Source organism: Trachemys scripta, chromosome 4 (assembly GCF_013100865.1).
Source record: "Trachemys scripta elegans isolate TJP31775 chromosome 4, CAS_Tse_1.0, whole genome shotgun sequence".
Taxonomy (NCBI): Eukaryota; Metazoa; Chordata; order Testudines; family Emydidae; genus Trachemys; species Trachemys scripta.
Window position 1 is genome coordinate 81994111 of NC_048301.1, and position 22410 is coordinate 82016520.

Genomic DNA, 22410 nt, shown 5'->3' on the forward strand with positions numbered 1-22410 from the left:
TGGGCTTTTAGGTTTCTGCCCACTCTGTCATGTGATTGACCAGCTTTATAGGCCCAGTCAGGTATTTAGCTGGGAAATCGCTGCCCTCCTGAACTCCAAACAGGGAAAACCAGTTTCCTTCAGCGTGGCCACTCTTTATAGCAAGACCATTGTGATAGTGGGGTGCCCTTCGATTGGCCATTGATGACTCTTCTGTTTGTCTGTTCGAGGAGGTACACAATAAACTGCCTTGGTCTCTTCTTGACAGCTCTCTGCAGTCTATTACATGCTCAGAATGTAAGACACCTACTTCAACATAGTGGTTACAATAGGGTGAAAGTAAAATTTCTCTCTTACCAGTAAGGCGGGGGAAGCTTTGCCCCCCAGAAGGAGAGGGGCCCCAGGTGGGAGGGGCGGGGCTGGAGGTCAGCGTCCCCCAGCCAGCCTGCCTGCCTGCACTGCCTGGGACTCCAGCGGCGATTTAAAGGGCAGTGGCCAGAGCCCCAGGCCCTTTTAGATCGCCGGCCCCAGGGCAGCTGCTCCTTTTGCACCTCCCTCCCCGCCCGTCGGCCCTAGGGTAGCTGCTCCTTTTGCCCCTCCACCATTGGCCGGGGGGAGAGGGGGCAAAAGGGGAAGGGATGTTAAAGCGCTGCCGCAGCAGGCTTCAAAGTCAGCAGTACAGGTGGCCACTTTTTACCGGTGCACCATACCAGCCCATACTGCCTTTCTCCCCTGTTACAATATCAAGTAAAACTCATAACTCTGATCCAGATTTGTACAGGCATATACAGTAAAAGCTTTGTTATCCAGCATGTTGGGGGAATAGGAGGTGCTGGCTAGTCAAATATTCTGGTTAACTAAGAGTTATACTTACCAGTGGAGGGAGGGAATTTTGGTGTGGGAGGGGGCAGGAGGTTGTGGTGAGAGAGGGGTTTTGAGGTGCCAGATCTGGGTAGCGCTCACCTTGGGCGGCTCCCCGCAAGTGGGAACATGTCCCTGCTGTCCAAGGTGGAGGCGTGGCCAGGCTGCTCTGCGCGCTGCCTCTGCCTGCAGACGCTGCCCCTGCAGCTCCCGTTGGCTGCGGTTCCTGGCCAATGGGAGCTGCTGAGCCAGTGCTCTGGGTGGGGCGGGGACAGCACACAGTGCTACCTGGCTGCACCTCTGCCTAAGAGCAGCAGGGTCATGTCGCCGCTTAAGGCTGAGGTGAGCGCTGCCCAGATCCGGATACCTGGCAACCCTAACAAAAATACTGGTTTCTAGAGCTTTCCAGTTCGTAAAGTGCCAGATAACACAGCTTTTACTGTACCAATCAGTCACCATACCATTTTGAAGTGTTCACAGGAATAAAAAGCTGTTCGATGTCTGTGATGGTGGGTTTTGTTCTGTTGTGTTTTGGAGGTTTTTGGGAGTGGTTGTTTTCTGTGAAATACTGTAATAGATTATACAGCAATAGAATTTTTTTCTCCCATCTTACAAAAATATGGAATCTTTCTCTCAAGTTACCATATGAAAATGATTGGCCAAATTCATCCAAGGTATAATTCCATTGATAACTGTATATTCCACTGAGATGTGCTTAATTGTGACATATCCTAGCAAACGTGACTTAAATCCAGTGATTCATAATAGCAATGAGTACTACTTAATGGAGACAGTAATTCTGTTTAATGGGGGTGTCTCCAGGTTACTGAGTGGTGCTTAGGTCTTCTGTGTGTCTGTCTCATGATGGTTTTCTTTACTTACCACAGCTTCCAATTGCCCAGGACTCCAGTCTTGATTTAAAGGGCCTGGGGCTCCGGCTAAAATAAATGCCGAGAGTCTTGCAGCTGCCCCTGGCACGGGCAGTAGACAAGCAACAATCTCTGTCATAGTTCATACTTGGCAGGCCTGTAATGTAACACAACAGGTTCTGCCCCTGGCTGCACAGCAGCAATACTATTAAAAGGGTGTTTTGTGTTACATGGGACTTCTTTTTTATGAGACAAATAATAACCCACTGAGGAATCGGGAAGCAGAGGAGTCTGTTGACTTGGGTGTATTACATGTTCTCTAAAGATGGATTTCTGCAGAATACTCCCATTTAAAGAAGACCTTTTTTTTTCATTTGAATATACAGAAAATATAAATTCGTTAGAGGAAAATAATGTGTTTAGAACTTTAGTCCTAAAGAAAATGTCGGACAAGGAGGTACTTTATTATTCCGATTGCCCATGTGTCCTAAAATATTGATCACATTTTCTCCTAAACTGAACACAGATAAGAAGCAGCTTTTAACATCAGGGTTAGAAGACAATAAGATTTTTAAAATTTATTAGTCTGTATATGTTTCCTCCCTTCTTACTGATTTGTGCTGATAATTAGGAACTTGGGTTGTTCACAGAAAAAGCTGTAGATGGAACTAGGTCCAATACTGGATTTTCTAAATTATTCTATCTCCAAGTGTACACACAGAAGTGTAATCCTTAAGTCACTGTTTTATCTATTTTTGTAGATTTCCTTATGACAATTAGGATTGAGAATTTAATAGGGATGAAATTTCTTTAAGAACATGGAGACCTTATGGTTCTTTCTGAGGTTTTGTACAACTGTCCCATAGAATGCAGTAGAGATTTTTCTTGATGCATAATTCTAAAGAATGGTGAAAAGAAGATTATAGAAAAGCTATCATTTTCTATTACAGTCTATAGGACTCTTCCATTAGGGTTGATACACTTTTCAAAATGTATCCTGAGATCTTTGAAAATTCTGCAATCCAGCCAGGAAATTTCAAAAGAAGAAAAAAAACTTCCCTGTTACACATAGAAACTAACTCTCATGTTTGTTCAATACATGTTTGAATAAAATGTTCCACCAAGTTGAAAATATCTAACTTTTTCACCAGTTTATTCACTTTATCAATCTTTTCTGAGGGCTGCATGAAAATGACACGAACAAAATAAGGTCATGTCCACACTACAAAGTTTTGCTGATACAAGTTGCGTCAGCATTCAGGCATCACAGTTAGCATAGCGCTTGTGCACATGTGTACTTAACTCCTTGCGTCAGTGCTGTGCATAATCACCAGGAGTGCTTGTGTTGATGTGCAGTGCACCATCGGTAAGTATCCCAGTGTGCAGCCCAGCATTTTTAAGCATACTATCGTTTGAAAGTTTTGGCAATGCATGGTGGGGCTAAAACAAGTCTTTCAGGGGTGACTGGGAGCAAAAAGTCAACTTCCCCTAGTGCAACATTCTTCATCCCATAATTTTTTCACTTATTTCAATTTCCCACAAACCTGCTTGTGAGACTACTTATTGTCTGCCATCTATGACAGAGGCATGGAGCCTGCACAGCTCTGCGCTATTGTCGTGAGTGTTGCAAACACAGGACACCTGATTCTCTGGTATTTGCAGAGCTGCAAGAAGAACCATGGGGAACATGATGATTTCCTGGTGCTCAGTTTGCAATGGGACATAATGAGAACCAATTCAAGGTTTTTTGGTGGCATTCATTGAGCAGCTGAAGGTGGTGGAGGACCACTTAGGGGCCTGAGAAACAAGCACTGACTGGTGGAATTGCATCATAATGCAGGTTTGGGATGCTGAGCAGTGGCTGCAGAACTTTTGGATGTGAAAGGCCACTTCCTGGATCTGTCTGCTGAGCTTGCCCCAACCATCCAACACAGGAACACCAAACTGAGAGCTGCACTGATAGTAGACAAGCGAGTGGCGATCACATTGTGGAAACTTGCCCTATGTTTCTCTATAAGTTTGCAATAGTCATTCTCCAGGCACTCTGTTCAAGGTCTGCCGCAGTATTGGCTTGCAGGAGCTCACAGAATATGACTTCCTGTGTCCTCTTTTTTCCCCCTCCTTATTTGGCTTAGCTGTTCCGCTAGGGTTGAGAGTGTAAAGCTCAAGGCCGCAACTGCCACAAGTACAAATAACACACAGAGATGGTATTGTCATATAATAGGAATGGAAAGTGAAAATTAAGATTCAGAACTTCCCCCTTCCCTTGTTCCCCTAAAACGTTAAACAAGACATACTTATCGGCACTTCTGCTTTGGAGTATCTGATACCCAGTGCCAATCTCGGCTCAAGCCATGATGAGTATGACCTTCCAGGGGAGAGGGACATGAGAAAGGAATTGCTCAGTTGCATTAAACTGAGTATAGGACACTGGCATTGAATACTGGTTCCATTTTGACAGGTGATGGTGGTTTTAGCTGGTATCTCACGCCTGAGGATAACAAAGGCAGAGAGAGCACAGCTACTGCTGGCATCCCAAAGTCGCCCGCACCTGTAGGCTGATAGCTTGTGTACTGCAATGGTGCCTAACAAAGTTATTCCCGAATGGGGTGGGAAAGTGTTCTACCGTAGAGGAAGAAATAAGGCAGGCATCCTTAGAAACCTTTGGCTGAGGATTGCAGTTTACCTCAATGGAAGTTGCATTGAGATCTCTCAGGAGCATTCAAGGGATATCCCTGTGTACATAAAGAAACTGCTCCACATGGACCTCCTGCCTAACTCTAAAGGGGTAATGAAAATCAGATAGCAATGCTACCTTTCTTTGTTGTACTGCTACCTCTTCTGATATGAGTAAATTAATGAAAACTCAGTAGCTGTGTCTTGATAAGTTGGGGGTCACCATCACTGTAATGGGAAATTTATTTACACACTTACCCAGGTTACTTCCCCGGGTTCAGGCTCACGGGTGCTCGACTGCAGGCACTGGTTGGACTCAAAAATAGGTCCTGGCTCACAGCACAGGTGGACCCCCACAGTCACCTATCCCCCATACTCTTCCTTGTACATCACTTCCTTTTCGCTGTTCACGGCAAAGGCTTGTGACTCTGGCTCCTCCAGAAAGGTATTGACAGTGGTGTGCAAGGTGGAGGTGGGGTCTCAGCCAAGTGTGGCATGTAAGTCTTTATGAAAGCAGCAGGTCTGTGGGTCAGCACAGGAATGATTGTTGGCCTCCCTGGCCTTCTGATATGCCTGCTGCAGTTCCTTGGCTTTCGCATGGCACTGCTGCTGGTCGCTGTCCTATCCCTCCTGCATGTCCCAATCAGTTTGCTTGTAGATGCCATAGAAACACTGACTGGCTCAGAGTTGTGCCTGCATAGCCTCTTCTCCCCATGGGTGCGGGAGATCCAATATCTTCTCTTTATACCAAGCCAGAGTGAGTCTGGAGTGTGTAGCCAGCATGGTCAGCTGGGCATTTGCACACAACAATGGAGAGCAGATAGAGATGTGCTCACCAAGCTGGATGACCAGGAAAAGGCATTTCAAAAATTCACAGGGTTTTAAAGGGCAAGGGAGGGCTTCTTGTCTACATGACCCTTGGGCAGTAGAGTTCACTGTTGTGACCAGAGCAGTTTGTGTCAGGCATTATGGGACAGCTGCTGGAGGCCTGTTAGGGTCAACATAAGTAACGCAGTGTCCACACTCGTGCTGCGTCGACCATGGCTAAATGCCACTCAGGGAGCTGGTATTACTGTGTTGGCATAATGGGGCACTTACATCGATGGGAGACAAATTTAAGTGTAGACACATGCAGAACTAGGTCAACACAAGATGGCTAATGTCAAGCTAACTTTGTAGCGTAGACCACACCAAAGAATGATTCAAAACTTTTAGAAATCCAGTAAGTTAATTACTAACTGGCAGTACGTAATGATCTGCAAAACATACGTTACTGCTAGACACACTTATCACTGAGCATGTCACATCGCATAATGTGATATCATATTTGGCCTTCTAGGATTTTCCTCATTTATCATTGTATGATATACGTAATGAGCCAATAGATTTTTTGTTTTTGATCAGGCTGTCGTAGATTTTAACAGACTACAGCACATTTCTCATAGGCCATTAATGGAATAGAAATTGTACACAGAATGCAGAATTATTTCTGCAGTTTGAGACACCTGTGATGTTACTGCACATTTCTATTTATAAACATGATAGATATCTGTGTAATGGTATTGTCTCATACAACTCAAAAGGGTCTTTGTGTCAGTAAATCTAGAAGTTAAACTTCTAAGCCTCTGAATAATATTTACACTATCCTAACATCTCTCACTTGGGAGACAGCAATTAATTAATACCAGTGACCTCAAGACAGCTTTAAAGGGATATAAGTAAAGCATACTTAAGCATCTTATAATCTGCATGTGACCTTCCCAGTAAATTTCAGCAGCTAGTCTTGCTCTTCAATACATAAATCACATTATTAAGCAAAGAATACTACCTGTATCCTCCCATCTGTTTGAAAAAATAGGTATAATGGTCATTGGGGAAGGGTTTGGGGGGATAGTGTAATGGAGAGAAGAGAGGGGGGAGGAATTGCTTCTAACTTTACTTTCTAGAACATAATCGTATCATAATAGTTTAAGGCTCAAGACAAATCTTTGTCACTTAGTTTCAGTGAAAAGTTCACAGCATTTAAACAGCTAAACAGGTGTCCAAAAGAGTCTTCAAAAGATTTTAAATAATGAATTTTTATCTACATAAGATATATTTTCCTATATATTAGGGATTTGTACTGTATCCTGCCACCATCGTATCTGAGCTCCTCCCCAAAAAAGTTAGAGGTATAGTGCAATACTTGATGGACTTCATAGTGTTCCCTGTAATTTTTGAATGTATTATTTTCCCAAATGTTGTAAATATTTCATTACTTTTTTTCTTTGAAGAAACCTCATAAATTCAATCCAGAAGCATAGCATTTATGAGCTATCCCATAACAACAAAGCAGTGAACAAGTGTGCTGGTATAAAAATCATTGAGAAAACAAATTGCAGAATTGAGTTTCCAAATGTCAAGTTCTGTGTCTCACCAGTGTTTGTTTATAAATCGAAAAATACTTGACACTGTAATTTCAAGTGAACAGCATGTATGGAGCTGCTAGTCGTGACTTTTGGTGTGTGTGTAATGTAAGAGATACATTTTGGAGATCAGGATATCAGCTGCTTTACCAAGGGTTTTTTTTCTACTTGCCTGCCCAGGCATAAATGGTCTCTTACTTCAGGAGTTGCTCAGGCACATTAGAAGTTGAGTTCCAATGAGGAACCATCTGCTTCAGATGATGTTTCTTATGTTTCTGCTGCAGCTCAGTCAGTATTTGTGTAAACTTGTCAGAGATGCTGAAGTGGTTACATATTTTATGTGCCATTGTTACCATGTTTTAGTGTTTGGACTGCCACACAGGAAATTATTGATTAATTTCAGTAGCTTGGCTCGCACAGTACGATGTACCAAAAAAGAGATCCTGTGGATAGCTGGATTTATGTATACAAATCCCTTATTGTCGGGCTTGGGATCCTCAATGATTTGTATGCAGTGTATCAATTCTCAATTTAACCTAAGGCATAAAGAATTTTCCTTAAGAGGAAACTGTAGGGGATAATTTTTACAGTGGCTTGGGATGGATGGTGAGTGACACACATTTCAAAAAAATCTAAATCATTGGTATGATTTGGAACCTTTGCCTTTCCCCTTCTATTTTTCTCCCTACCCCAAAGAAAAAGCTCCCACATCGATATTTTATTTTTAGTCTATTTGCCATAGTATTCATTAGCCTGCTAGGATGTGCTGTGTACAGAAGCTGCAGAACCATGGACTCTGCTCTCATTGTTGCAGTGTGGCTTATGGCTGAGAGAGACAGCTGCAATATTGATGACACAGTGCTTTGTTAATTAAAGTTCCATGATTTATTGTCATGTTTTAAACACAAAGGAGAGGTCTGAGCCACCAAATATGTATCTGAGTCCACATTTTAAACCCCCTCAAAGTTTGTCAGGTATTGCTTCTGTCCATCATAAAGAGATTTGACCCAGTTCTAAAATCAGGCTCCAGAATCAATCTCTGCTTTTTAAATGGTCTTGTGATTAAAGTACTGGACTGGGACTCAAGAGATAATTTGAAGCTCCCCACAGATTTCCTGTGTGACCTTGGCCAAGTCACTTAATTTGTCTGCCCATTTTATGTCAGCAGATCTCAGAGATAACCAGATGGAGCTTTTCATGTGGATTTTTATATACAGTTTCCATTTTTTAGTTATAAAAACAGAGATGGAGGGGAAAAAAAACCACTTGATGAAAACATTATCACATAAGTGACATCATACATTTTCTAGCTCATTAGTCCAAGGTTCAGCATGAGGTAGAACTGCCTGTGATTTTGTGCAACAGAAATACTGCACGCTTCCTCTTGGGAGGCTACTGTGCAATGCATATCCCTAACAGAGCCTGTCACAACAAATAGTTGCTCGATAAGTGATCGAGATGTTCTGTTTGACATGAATATTATAATGCTGTTGAATTGTAAAAGTACGTGTACGACTAATATGTGGTGGTACTTGGAGCGCTATTAAAATCAATGGAATTTTGCAGTGTACCCATTCTACATTTATAAGGGTGAATTTTCAGAAGCCAGCCTTCATACAGGTGCATGAAACTGTACGTGGTCATGTAGCCTTTGTGAACGTGCAAGTGTTAGTGTTTGCACTTACAAACTCAATTATGGGATACTGGTTTTGCTGATGCAAATTGTAATATTTGTGTTTAGTCTGTTTTAAGTATGTGCATATGTGCTAAAATATTTTAAAGTGTGTAGGGAGGTATTTGTGGACATATGTGAATCCACAATTTTGTTTTTCACGGTTTCAAATAGGTTGATGATTTTGGGCCTGGAAATATGGGAACTGCAGAAGGTTTACATTTAGGTCTGACTCGATGCACTATTAGCCAGATAACACCATAAGAGAGATTACTGGAGTCTGCTAACATAAGTGCTTTTGCAAATAGCTGATAACTTTTTCTGCTGAGAGAATGGCCAGAAAAATAGAAGAATCAATTCCTGGTGAAGGCAAGTGTATGTATCTGCTGTCAAATAAGGCTCTTCTTGTCATGATGCATGGAGGGAATTAACTTAAATGGATTTTTTTTTTTAAGCGAAGAAATCCTTAACCATTTCTCTACTGGAGGCTTTCCTTTTGCATATTCCAACAGGAAGGCTGCTATGGTGAATGTTTCCATCTAATACACCTGCTGACATAAAATATACAGGATTTTTTTACCAGCCCATTTCATAATTACCTATATCACAGCAATACCCCTTGGAATGAATTCCTACTACCCGTGTCAAGAAAATCCACATCAGCACCTACTGGAGATCCATTAAAACATGCTTTTATGAAAAGCCCACATCTTTTTATAATTGTACTTTTTCACCTTCCCTACTCTACATACGCATGTAAATCCAGTAGTGCTATTCCGATCTTGGCAAGTCTGTTTATAGCCTAATCATGTTGGAAAGGAGAAAATAATGGCGCTCTAATAGAGCTACTTTGTGTGGGATGATGCATGTTTAGCGATAATCAAATCTTCCCATCTAGCATGAAGAGTACATAGCAAAAGCCACATTTGGGGCAAGCAAAACTACTGTGTGTGTGTGTGTGTGTGTGTGTGTGTGTGTGTGTGTGTGTGTGTGTGTGTGTGTAATATTAAATCCACAGAAACTGGCTTTGCAGAATTCTCTGAGTCAATTTCATATTTGACCTCATTTTTGAAGTAGATTCAGCTTTCAGGCATTGCGGTAATTTTCAGTGTTGTGTGCAGTTGTTGCATCTGATGGTTATAAATTAAATAACTGGCTCATTCTTTTTATGGTTGTCATTAGCGTCTGCCTCACTGCCATGACTAAAATCTGACCATTGGCCCCCTCTTTTATTGTCGCATATTCAGGCTGCTGTCCCTTCGGAGGCCCTACATAATGTTGTCCTTATGCAAATAACTGATTTTTCAGTTAGCTGGCAATTCTGAATTTTTTTTAATTGGTTTGAGTTGAACCAAAATCAAAATTTTTTGGCAAACTGAAAAAATGTATTTCTGTTGAATGGAACACTTCATCTTGGGTATTTTAAAAAAAGGAAAGGGAAAGAAAAGAAAAGAAGGGCTGTATTCACAAAATGCTGATGGTGATATTGCCCATTTATACCCAGTAGTTAAGGCATTCAGCTGGGATGTGGGAGTCTCATGTTTGAATCCTCACTCTGGAGGAGGGACTTGAATCTACATCTCCCCACCCCCAAGTGAGTGCACTAACCACCAGGTGATGGGTTACAACTCTGTCTTTCCCATTGAAGTGTTCCACTTTATAAAAGGAATTATTCATGGAGCTGAGGGATATCGCCTGGGTTATCCCACCTCCCAGGTGAGTGCCTGAACCACCAGGCTATAGAGTCTTTTTCTCTCTCTTTTTCTGGCCAGGTGACTATGCAGGAATGTTATACAAAGTGGACCAGCTTCAACAGGAGAGACTGAGAAAAGCCCACCTGGGAACATCCGATAGCCTAGTGGTTAAGGCACTCGCCTATGAGCATACCCATCATAGAGTGGCTAGTCCATAGCACCATCTTGTGTTTTGATCAGCCGCTTCCCTCCAATACTTTAGTTATCTAAAGCAAATGACAAATGTAAAGGGCACCACTGTACATAGCCCTTTCTTTTCTAAATTTTAAGTTTAGTTTGTGTTTTCACTGTGTACTTGAGAGCAGAGGTATGCCCAAAACGATACAGTAGGATGGATGCATTAGTGGTAGGTGATACATGGCCATATACATATTACATTCCTGTGGAAATGCATCGTTCTACTTTTCTATTAGTGAAGCTAATTTGTTGTAATATATGTGTCTACTGTTGAACAGTGTCTTACAGCACTCCATCAAACTGTTATCTGCATCTTCTCCAATTATTGTCTTCACATTGTTAAAAGCCAAAGCTTTCATGTCCAATAGTAGTCTTGTCCTCTGGAGAACCCACATGTTAATTGTGCACATTTGAAATCAATACTAATATATACAAATTCAAAATAATGTGTTTGTCTTTAATAAATCCAGAAGTGTTTGCCTCATGACTGTTGCTTAATTTTTTGTACAAAATCCACAGCGAGCAAATACAGAGTTTAAAAACATAATCATTTTTATATAGGATTTTTTTAAACAAGTGAAACTTCAAGAAAAAAAGTTTGTTATATTTCAGATAACATAATTATATTTAATACCAAGATCCATATTTTAATCCACTCTTCTAGAGTTTCTATGCCATTAAAGGAATTAGCACAGGTGAAATATACATTTAAGTACTTCATAGATTATAACAATTACCTTCTTCAGTCAGATTTTAAAGAAGATTTTAAAGTTGGAGAAATGCAGTAGTCATCTGGGATTATTCATTGCAAAGGCTTTCATATAGAAGCAAAGAAGCACTATCGCTAAATTACTTGTACCTGCAGAAGTGCTACAGGAATAATATCAAATTAAAATTATTGGGCAGAGTTGATGCTGATATTTTTTTGGCAGCAGTACCATTCAGATAATAGCACTGCATATTTATTGTATTAAAGCCTGTACAATTAAATAATAGTATCATTGTGTGATAGTTGGAAAGTAGTCTATTTTCATCCATGATGAACAATGTTTTAGACCGATTTTCTGTTGTGTACATCAGAGGAAAGTAGGTGTAAAAGACCACCATTCTGATTTGATCCTGTTTTACATTCACCGCACAGGCATAAATGGCTGCAGAAGCTGCAGTGCAACAGAAAATCAGGCGTGAAATCTTGGCCCCACCGCTTTCTAGAAGCAAAGTACCCTCATGCCTCCTTTCAACATCTTTATTCTTGTAATAAAAATCTTTGTTTCAACAGCTTTTTAATGTCATGTATCTGTGCCTCTTTAACAAACCCATTGTACACATTCAATTATAGATTGAATCTGAGACAGTTTTTGAAAAATATTCCTTGTATAAATTTGTTCCTGCTCCAAAAGTTAAATAACATCATTGCACATAATGATATGCCAACAGATGGTGCCATTTATCACTTTTTATAGTAAAGTGTGCATATGTTTGATTAATATTCTGTTAATTTATTGTAACTCTAACTTTTTTCTGAAAACATTAGGGGGTGTATTCTAATCAGTACCGACTTTGACTCTTGTAAAAGAAATAACTCCAAATTTTAAAAATAGTAAATGTAACATATAGATTCTAATTAGAAATATTTGTGTTCTGTAATGGAGGAATTGGCTTGTTGAATTATTTAATAATGGGAGTTTCTTAGACAGTAAAACATTTGTTCTATTTCATAAAATATATTTAGGAACTCAGGAGTTACCCTACCAGATGCCAGTGGTGTAGCTAAATTAATACCCTGTCTCAGATACATCAGCCAATACCAGATGCTAGGAAGGTGTAAGGAATTTTATAGCAGCTTTTGTCATGTTCCTTCAGTCATCTCTTAAAAAAAAATATATATATATATATATAGCTATAATTGAGATGCTGGCTGCAGTATATCTATATCTATGTGTGTGTGTGTGTGTGTGTGTGTGTATATATATGTGTATATATATATATGTATATGTATATATATATGTATATGTATATATATATGTATATGTATATATATATATGTATATGTATATAAAATACATACACACACACACACACACACATAGATATAGATATACTGCAGCCAGCATCTCAATTATAGCTATTTAGTTTTGATCCTCTTGTCCCTCTACCACAAAAGTGAGGGAACCCAACCAGTCACCATGTTATAGGCTGGATTTTCAGAGTGTGTATTTACACCTGCCTTTGCTCATGTAAAGTGAAAAGGCGTCTGTATGAGCTCAAACAGTATTGGGGGCACCCAAGTTGACCACTACTTTGGAACTTTTGACTACAGTGGTTCCCTGACTGGCCCCTTACCAAAAATATATTTTCATCAAAGTGCATTCATCTTACCTCATTTAATGTCTGAAAAGTTCAGGAGTGTATTTCTGGTTTGGTTTGGGTTTTTTTATTTTGGTTGGTTTGGGATTTTTGGCAATGTGGAGGGACAGATTGTATTAAATTGGAATGGGCTTCCTTTTTATTTGTCCTCCAAATCACAATAACTTTGAATGGGGGATTTTGTACTAAAATGTCCTGTGATTAGTAGTGATGGATGCTCAGTCTTTCAGAGAGTTTATTAATGTCAGGCCTTTTTTAATGTATCTTTTAGTTTGCTTTGAAAAATGTTTTGTTAATTTTGGAGGGCATTGAGAGAGATCTGTATGGATACTTCTTAACACCTGCATATAAATGAAGTCAGATATTTTCCTTTAATAATAATTTTTGAAAAGCTTGTTTGATATTTGTGTGTGTGTGTTAAATGGTGTCACTGGCACATCTCAGGCCGGTATCATTGACCATTTAGGTTCTTTTGTCAGGCATGATATCTTATAAGGTTACCCACATCCTTGTGGCCCACTTTTCATTATGAGGTTGCTAGAGAGCTGGTCTTGAGCCAAAAGCTCTAGGGAAGATCCCCAATGGTCCCTCACTATTCAGATTCTTAGGGATCTGTTACAAATCTTTACCAGGTATGCTGATGCAGCCAGTAAGCATCCTTCTTAAGACCACATTCTTGGTGGCATTTTTTTACGCATTTAAAGTCAGTGAACTGGTGCCTGGATTAGAAACTGATACTTCGGATAGGGCCTTGGATCTTAGAGAACTAAAACAGGGTGAGCAATCAGTTATCGTAACACTGATGATATCAAAAACTGATCAAGGAGGTCAAGGCAAGTCCATTTGGGACATTAAAGGCTTATGCTTTGATCACATACAAGATCCTGGGCTCAATACAAGGGTAACTGGGTGATATTTAATAGCCTGTGTTATAGAGGAGGTCAGATTAGATGATCTGATGATTCCTTCTGGCCTCAAGCTCTGTGAATCTATTTTCTGGATAAAAAGTGAGAACCTAATTCCCAACTGATGTGCAGGTTTGTCCCAACTCCTCTTTATTTAAATGCATTGTTTAATGTAATATTCATTTTTATGTAGAGTTGAAATTCTGCACATATGGGTATTAAAAATAGTTATTCGGAGTGTAATGAAGTTATTGTTACCCACACCAATATAATTTCAAGGTTCCCAAAATTCATGACTTCCCACTTAATACCATAACTTTTGGTTATTTCTAATGATTTAATATATGGAAGATGGGTTTTAAATGTATAGTAATGAAAACATCTAAAGGTTTTATACAGAGGTCACTAGAGACAGGATGGGCTTAGTAAAATACGTGGTCAGTCCTGAATGTTCATTGTCAAATTCTGAAGAGTATGTTGTTCTGAGTTCTTAATTGCTGTTGTTAAAATTATCCTTCCTAAAGTTGAATGCTACAAGACTAAATTTTGGTATGATAATTCCACAAGGCATGTCAACTTTGTATTATGTGACTCAACTTTGGTGGGTTTGGGGCTTCTCTGCAAAGCTCTGCAGTGCAGATTACAGGAGTCTGAGTTGCAGTGCACACTTAAGTGTTGGGTTATAACTGCCCTATGTACACCCTGCTCGCATGAACTGAAACATGCCTAGTTCGCGTTAACATAGTCCTGTGGACTTGGCAGCAAACATGTACTGCTTAATATTTTTGTATTCAGTTTAAATTATTGTAATATTTAATAATAAGCTTAAATCTTAATATAGGATGTCAATTTCAAATATCATTTTAAATGGTTTTAATAAACCTGCATTTAACTGAATTAAAAAATCTGATTTTTTTTAAACTATAGATTTTTATCCATTTTGATTTGTATTTTTAAGAATTGGCATTTGTTTCTGTATAAATTCTACTAGGACTTGAATGTTGATCTGTTAACGATAATTACAAAATGTACATGCATAGAGGAGTCTGCAATTTTGTCTCTTTTACAACATCTGCCTGTCTCCATTTGCTGATGAATACTGTAAACTGTTTCCATTTCAAGGCTCTCTTATTGGCTATCTTCTCAGCCTGAAATTGCCATTAGCAGGAAAAATAGTCCCGGTGCTTGATGTCAACATTATAACTTAGAAACAATTAAGAGATCACATGAGATTCAAGTCAACAACATCATTTTTCTAATGCTAATGTAAACTAAAGATGGCGCCATTAATTTTTAAGATGAGTCAGGATAGACTGTTTATGTTGCAGAAAGCCACACAGAATGACAATACGGAGGTTCCAGGACTGTATACTACAGAAATAATTCAAAATGGTGGGGGGAAAACAGCATTTTGTTCTTGTTTGTCTAAATAAATTAGGGGTGCAGCCTCATCTGGAATACTGTGTGCAGTACTGGTCACCCCATTTCCAAAAGGATATTGCAGAATTAGAGAAGATTCAGAGAAATGTGAGAAAGTTTAGGGCATGAAAACACTCTCATAAGAAAAGACGTTGAAAAGATTGGGATTGTTAGTTTAGAAAGGAGACGAGTAAGAGGGGATATGTTAAAAGTACATAAAATGATACTTGGTATAGAGGAGGTAGATCAAAAACTTCTATTCTTCCAATCTCACAACACAAGAACAATGGGATATTCAGTTATATTAAAATGTGATACGTGCATAATTAGCCTGTGAACATATTGCCACAAGAAGTCACTGAGGCCAAGAACTTGGCAAAATTCAAGTAGATAACTAGGTAGAGAAAATAATTTCTTGGTTTATTAAAATTGCTATTTGATATTACGCAAGTTTAAGGGGTGGGGGAAAATCAGAGAATACGGACAACAGTAAAAGAAAATAGTGTCTAGAGCCTGTTACCATTTGGCCATATGTAGAAATGAACTGAAGCTGTGCCATTGTTTGAAATGTTCTATCACAGTGGTCAAAGTAGCTAAAGGATATTAGACCGAGAGCACCTTCCTTCAGTTAAAATATTTACAATGTTGATTCATGACTCCATGTGTAACATATCTTGGATCCCATGCAAGGGGTACTTCAGTAGTTTTGTATTTTGTGGTGATTATTTTGTAAAAGATGTTAAGTAAAATGTCTTGTTTCATTAATTATTAAGCTCAGTGAATAATATTTATTGTGCCGTTTGACATGCTGAATAATTTTTTAACAGTTTCATTAATGACAGTTCCAGGTTAAATCAATGGCGCTCAGTATAGTCAGCTAGCCATAGAACACAGTGACTTGCATATAAATCTTAAAGGTTTATTCCAAAACCAGAGTTTTACAATATAATATTTTACACTAATATTGCACTTCTCATCCAAAGATCTTGTTCTTTCCAAAGATAAGTATTCTATATCCTCTATTTTATAAATAGAGAAACTGAGGCACAGAGTAGGTAAAATGACTTGTCCAAGGTCACAAACACAGTCAGCGGCAGAGCCTAAACTGTAGCTCATGTCCACAGACTATGTGCAGTTGTAATGGGTTAGGATTACACAATAGCTAACTTACTGTTCTCCTTTTCTGTGAGAATGCTTTTGAATTGTGCTAGCCCTGCTGTCATTGCTTCTGTTACTTTGGGCTCATGCAGAGCTGGGGAAGGGGCGAGCACTGAAAAGCAAATAGAGAAGAGCATAAAATAAAAGAGCCTCTTAAGTATCAGAATTCTTCAAAGGGATGAAATTGAATTATTTCCTGGATCTGAACAGAAATGAAAACCCTCTACATATCCTGTTGGATGTATGAAAGAAAAAACAGTAGACATAAATATTTGCAGGTAATGTAGAAGTAAATAGTCAATTTAAGAAAATCAATCCTTTTGCCCGTTGTATGGGGGAGGGGGGAAAGTGATGTGACATTTAACTCTGAACTAACCCAAATCTCTTCCTTTTGATTTCATGGATAACAGTAGAAATAAAGGAATCATGCATATATTTTAAGATCTAGTTTATATTTTTCCTGTTGCAATGTCAGTTGACTTCCATTTTTGTAATGGATTTTCCTTATTTAAAAATATAGAAATTCTGTAACTTCCTGTGCTGCTCCCCCCATTTTTAAAATTGAAAGAATTTTTTTTTCTAATTCTGATCTAAAATAAGGTCGTCTTTTTTTTTTTTTTCCCTTCTTGTAGGTTAACAGCGAAAATGTAGTGAAAGTTGGCCACAGGCAGGTGGTGAACATGATTCGACAAGGGGGTAATCACCTAGTTCTTAAGGTTGTCACAGTAACCAGAAATCTTGATCCAGATGATACAGCTAGAAAGAAAGGTACATTTTTCTCTTTGCTATCTGAATTTTTTCAGGTACTGCTCTAAGGAAAACAAGATGTAGGCTGGAGACTATTTACATTATTTTAGTGACTGCTATATTATATATTCCTCATCTTAAATATGCAACAGCATTCTACTATGTAATCTACAAGCTATTTACATTTGCTGAAGAAAAAGCCAGACTTCATTTATAGGTACACCTCTACCCCAATATGACGCTGTCCTCGGGAGCCAAAAAATCTTACCGCATTATAGGTGAAACCGCGTTATATCAAACTTGCTTTGATCCGCCAGAGTGCGCAGCGCCGCGCCCCCCTACCCCCCCAGAGCACTGCTTTACTGCGTTATATCTGAATTCATGTTATATCGGTTTGCGTTGTATCGGGGTAGAGGTGTATATCTGTGCAGAAAAATATATAGTTCATTCTTGTCATGTTCATTGTTGAAGTCCATCTTCCTAGATCAGTGATTCTCAAACTTTTGTACTGGGGACCTCTTTCACACAGCAAGTCTCTGAGTGTGACCCCCCCCTTATGAATTAAAACCACTTTTTTATATATTTAACACCATTATAAATGCTAACAAAGCAGGGTTTGGGGTGGAAGCTGACAGCTCGCGACCCCCCACATAACCATCTCATGACCCCCTGAGGGGTCCCGACCCCCAGCTTGAGAACCCCTGTCCTAGATCATTCTGCAATGTGCTTTTAAGATTTTATATTCAGACTTTTTAACATGTTAAGAGTATTTGAGGGAGATGGGAAAAAAAATCTGTCCTTTACTTAAAGCCATAGACAAAAAGGCTGAGATTGTAAAACACGCTTGGGCTTGGGCCCGAACCCAATTCTGCTCCTATTAAAGTCCTATGAGAATTTTAATGTTGAGTTCGTTTGAAAATATTGTATCTGTGAAAATAAGAAAATGAAGCACTAAAATATTTAGCTTGACAAGTTAATAAGAAAGCAATACATTTCGAGATGCCCACTGGTTAAAACAGATTGAAACTGGATGGGTAGCTATCACCACTCTAGCCAAGGAGGAAGGGGATCTCTCCCTCAGCTTTTAGCAGAGGAAAGGGTGTTGTGCTCACCCTCCTTACCACCTCTGGAGAAGGGAGAAGCTTCTGCTTCAGTAAGAGAGCAGATATTTTGGGATGACTTGGTGTTACTTCAAACATAGCAAAATTACTTTCAGAATGTAGTATCTTTGTACCAAATAGGAGCTTTTTCATCTAAAAGCACCCCACTTATTCCCATTAAAACTAAAGAGCTAACACAAATCATGTATTTATATTAACTTCTTCAGTTTTAATGGGGATTGATGTACGGCACCCCATGTACTGAAATTAGACTATACCCATAAGAGTTGTGACCGTTTTTGGTTTTGAATCTCCCCAAATTACTTTGTAATTACACTTGATCAAGGGTACCCAAAGTTTGCTCAACCAGGAACTGCAGTAGCAACTTGTTAGGAGCCACTAGATGCACGTAATTGGTATTAATCAGAGAATATTGTTGCTGACCTCTTCAGTATAACAGTGACACGCACACTAACTTCTTTGCTCCTAACATGGATGTTCCATATTGATCAGTGTGACCTGACAGCTGAGGTCTCTCTGAGGTAATCCTACGTATTAAAGATCAGCCCCCCTCTTTCCGCCCCGCGCCCCCCCCCAGCCACATCAAGCCAAGCTGTTGAATTCTGTGGGCCAGACTTTAGTCATGCCTGCACTAGTCTTTGAATGGGAAGGATCGAACAAATGAATACCAGTCCTATTAAATGCATTTCTGTTCAAAGACGTGCCTTTTGAAGAACTGCACTCTGTTTACTTTGCTTTTTAATAATTCACTGGGAATTTAGATTTTAAAAAATTAGAGTACCTAAAAAGAAGAAAATATACTGAGCCCAAATAAAGCTTACCCAACTACTCTTTCTTCCATTATTTTTAACAATGATATTGATAGAATTGCTTTATCTTACTGCTACATGTTCCAGACATACCTAGCATTTCTTTATACTGACATAGGTTATGTTTTCTGCCCATAAATAAGGGGAACTTGTGAATTTTTGAATGTTGACACTTCCCTACAGAAGGAGAGGTTGCTAGCTTTTCTCAAGCCAAGCAGTCAGTAGTCCTCTACTAAATGATGTTGACTTTTAGCAAATTAACATCTTTATAATCCCCCTTTTGAGGGGCAAGATTATTCAGAAGGTGATGAAAAGGCAACACTTGAATCACCTGGAGGTCACAGATTTCTTTGATCCCTGTCAACCATGGTCTTGGTTTGGTAATTGTACAGAGACTATCCAGGTCTCTGTGGCTGAAGATCTCTTCCTGATGATGGACAAAGGGTCAGGTGACCATTAAATATCTCTCTCTTGGGCAGACTTCTCAACAGATTGGTTGCAAGGCCACTGGGGAAGACAGTGAGGCAGTTTGGCCTGTTGTGCAATTAGTATATTCATGACACAGCTATATATTTATCACTGAGTCTGGGCAATGCTATGTCTTTACTTTCCCAGTGTCTAACTGACAGAAGCTTCAATAACAGCAAGGTGAATGAGCCTTAATTCAGACAGGATGTAAGGGGTACTAGTTTAACTAGAGAGTATGGCATGAATTTTGTCTGTCTCCCTGATTGGTTTCCTACTCTTTGTCAAGGTGCTTCATAGTTTGGTATACTTCAGGATCCTTGATTGCGCCTGGTGTCCCCAGAAGCCCCCAGTTTTCCTATCTACATTTGTCATGATGGAAGACCGTTTCTCTAACATATGACTCTTTTATGACCTCCAGATACGGTTATTTTAATTTGCTCTACAGTGTAGCACTCCTTGAAAAGCACTTGAAAGCTACACGTGGTGCAAAAAATCTAATGCTTTTCTTGTCTAGCAGTGTTAACTTTACATCACTGTTCCAAAGACTGTGCACTGGCCTATACATACAACCATACGTTTGCATTAATCTTTAAAGACCTACATGATTTGGCTCCTAGCTACCTGAGGAACCACCTCTTTTCCTATCATGACCACTGAGGTTAGCTTGTGCACTCTGATTTATGTATCTTCAGTGGAGGTTACTGAAAGCTGACCTTCAGGGCACAGTGTAAAGTACATCTGTGTCCCTGGGCTACTGCCTGAAAGGATGATATAAATTATTGTGAGGCAGACTCTTTTTAAAGTTATTTTTTGTACATGTGTCCATACACAACGTGATAGGTACATTTAAAAAATAGAGGTGTATAATTACTTAGCTTAAGGATTTCTACTGTATATCATTATAAGCCTGCTGATTTTTTTGACTAACTGGTAGGAAAGCCAGAAATGGTTAGAAATGCAATCCATGAAAAGCTCTTAGGCCCTTCAGAAAGCATATTGAATGTTTTGTTTCCTGTCCCCAAAGAAATTACTGTGTACATGTATTTGATATTGCTATAATGAATATATTGGAGATAGATTTTTAAAATCTAATCAAAATGTATATTCCATGTGATAATCTTTGGCTGAATCTAAAAAGTGTATATGTGAATATACAATACTTTGGAGATGTATATTTACTTATACTGTATATCCTTCTATTTAATGCAAAGCCCCACCACCTCCAAAGCGAGCTCCAACCACTGCATTGACCTTGCGGTCTAAGTCAATGACCTCAGAGCTTGAAGAGCTTGGTAAGAAAGTGTTTTTAACAAGCATGCTGAGATAATGGAGATGTAAAGAAAACTTAAAATTATTTTAAATGAACTGCACCCTGTACAGTACATGATATAGAAAAGTTTCAGGAATGCTGCATCTCTGGAGAGTTCAAAATATGCATGATGTGCATGAGTGATTTTTTTTTTTAAATATGTGCCTTTACTGCTCTGCAAGAGAATGTTGATACATTTTTTTATGCATCATCAAAGTTTGGCATAGTAATGCTGTATCATATTTTATTAGCTTGCTTTTTAATCTTTCAGTTCATCTAATATTGTTTTATTTTAAATTTCTGTGGCCTCTCCTTAGTGGATAAAGGTAAGTTGCCAGAAGCCATTGTTGAAAAGTTGACAGTTGTTAAAACAGTACACCTTCAACTGCAACTAGTTCTCATTAGACTCTCTAATCTGAAAATGTGTATATATTAATATCACTTTGACTCTTCTGTTTGAACACGAACTTAATAGAATATTCCGTTAACTTTTAGCAATGCAAAGTGATGAGCATTTAGTCTTTGGCTCACTAATTCTAAGTGATGTAAACGTAGGTGTCCCAGCAGTAGGGTGTATATTGTAGATTTGTATAACTGCTTGGGATTTCTGATTAAATCTACATGGCAGGAAGAAAGGAATATTTTTTTTCCCGTTGGGTCAGGAGAAAAGTGATACTTCATCAGCCTAGACTATCAAATGTGTTATGATCTGACAGTATTTGCAAAAGACAAAAATAAATGTATGTTTAGATACAGCTATCTGGCTAGGCTAAATATCTGATGTGTCTTGTATAAAGGAACTATATCACTCACTTACTGAGTAATAGACTTGATCATTCTTAGGTCTCTTCTTTCCTTTGAATTTAACAATACAGGTTTCGTAATCATTCAGATGAAAGGAGTCAAGTCTTGTGGATAATTAACCACATTAATAAAATAACGGTGATACGTTTGAAAGCACTAACATTATGTGGAAGGAAGGACACTACCCATCCTTTAAGGGATGAAAACTCTCACTGTCTTTAAGTGGGAGTTCTGACCAAGAAAGGGGTACTGAAATGGGCCCTAACTATTCTGGGTCATATTACAACCAAGCAAAAACAAAGGATTATACTGTATTAGTTTAGGCTAGTGTGGTAATTGTACAAATCTCAGATTTTCATAGCTTTGATTATTTTTGTCATAACCTCAGTTATTTGAATGTCCCTTTTTTTTTTTTTTTTGTCTGTTAATTACCAATTCTTTTTTCCTCCAGGGTTTAAAATGTGAGACTTTTTTCCTTCATAGAGTATTAAAATTTTGTTTACTTTGAAACCATTCTGGTTTATCATGCAAATCTGCCATAAGCAAAATATTATTTATGCAGCCCTCCTACCCACCCACCGCCAAAGTCTTCCATGTCACTGTGGAGCCTGAGGAGATTCCTATATTTCTCCCTCTTTACAGTTGTAGGCTATGTCTACACTATGAGATAGGGGTGTGATTCCCCTGCTCTCATACACGTGCTTCTGCTAGCTCTTATCAACCTAGCACAAGTATAAATAGCAGTACAAACCCTCCTGAACCCCATAGGTACATACTCAGTACGGCTAAGCGGTGTTTCCACTGCCACTACGGTACACTGCTATTTATACTCACACTTTCTCAGGGACAGGGAGCCCAAGTACAGTAACTCCTCAGTTAAAGTCGTCCCGGTTAACGTTGTTACGTTGCT

The 22410-nt window shown here is 39.0% G+C and overlaps 1 protein-coding gene across 4 annotated transcripts in view; it reads left to right on the top strand.

Annotated features, from left to right (window-relative positions):
* The window catches only part of SHANK2 (SH3 and multiple ankyrin repeat domains 2), a 621242-nt gene that overhangs the window by 553570 nt on the left and 45262 nt on the right, over positions 1 to 22410 (top strand). For 2 of the 4 annotated variants that reach the window (XM_034769724.1, XM_034769728.1), the window contains 3 exons: positions 16875 to 17010; positions 20599 to 20679; positions 21014 to 21022. In XM_034769724.1, the coding sequence (XP_034625615.1) occupies positions 16875 to 17010; positions 20599 to 20679; positions 21014 to 21022 (226 nt within the window). The remainder of the gene's footprint in view (positions 1 to 16874; positions 17011 to 20598; positions 20680 to 21013; positions 21023 to 22410) is intronic. The other 2 variants (XM_034769725.1, XM_034769726.1) reach the window with 2 other exon arrangements.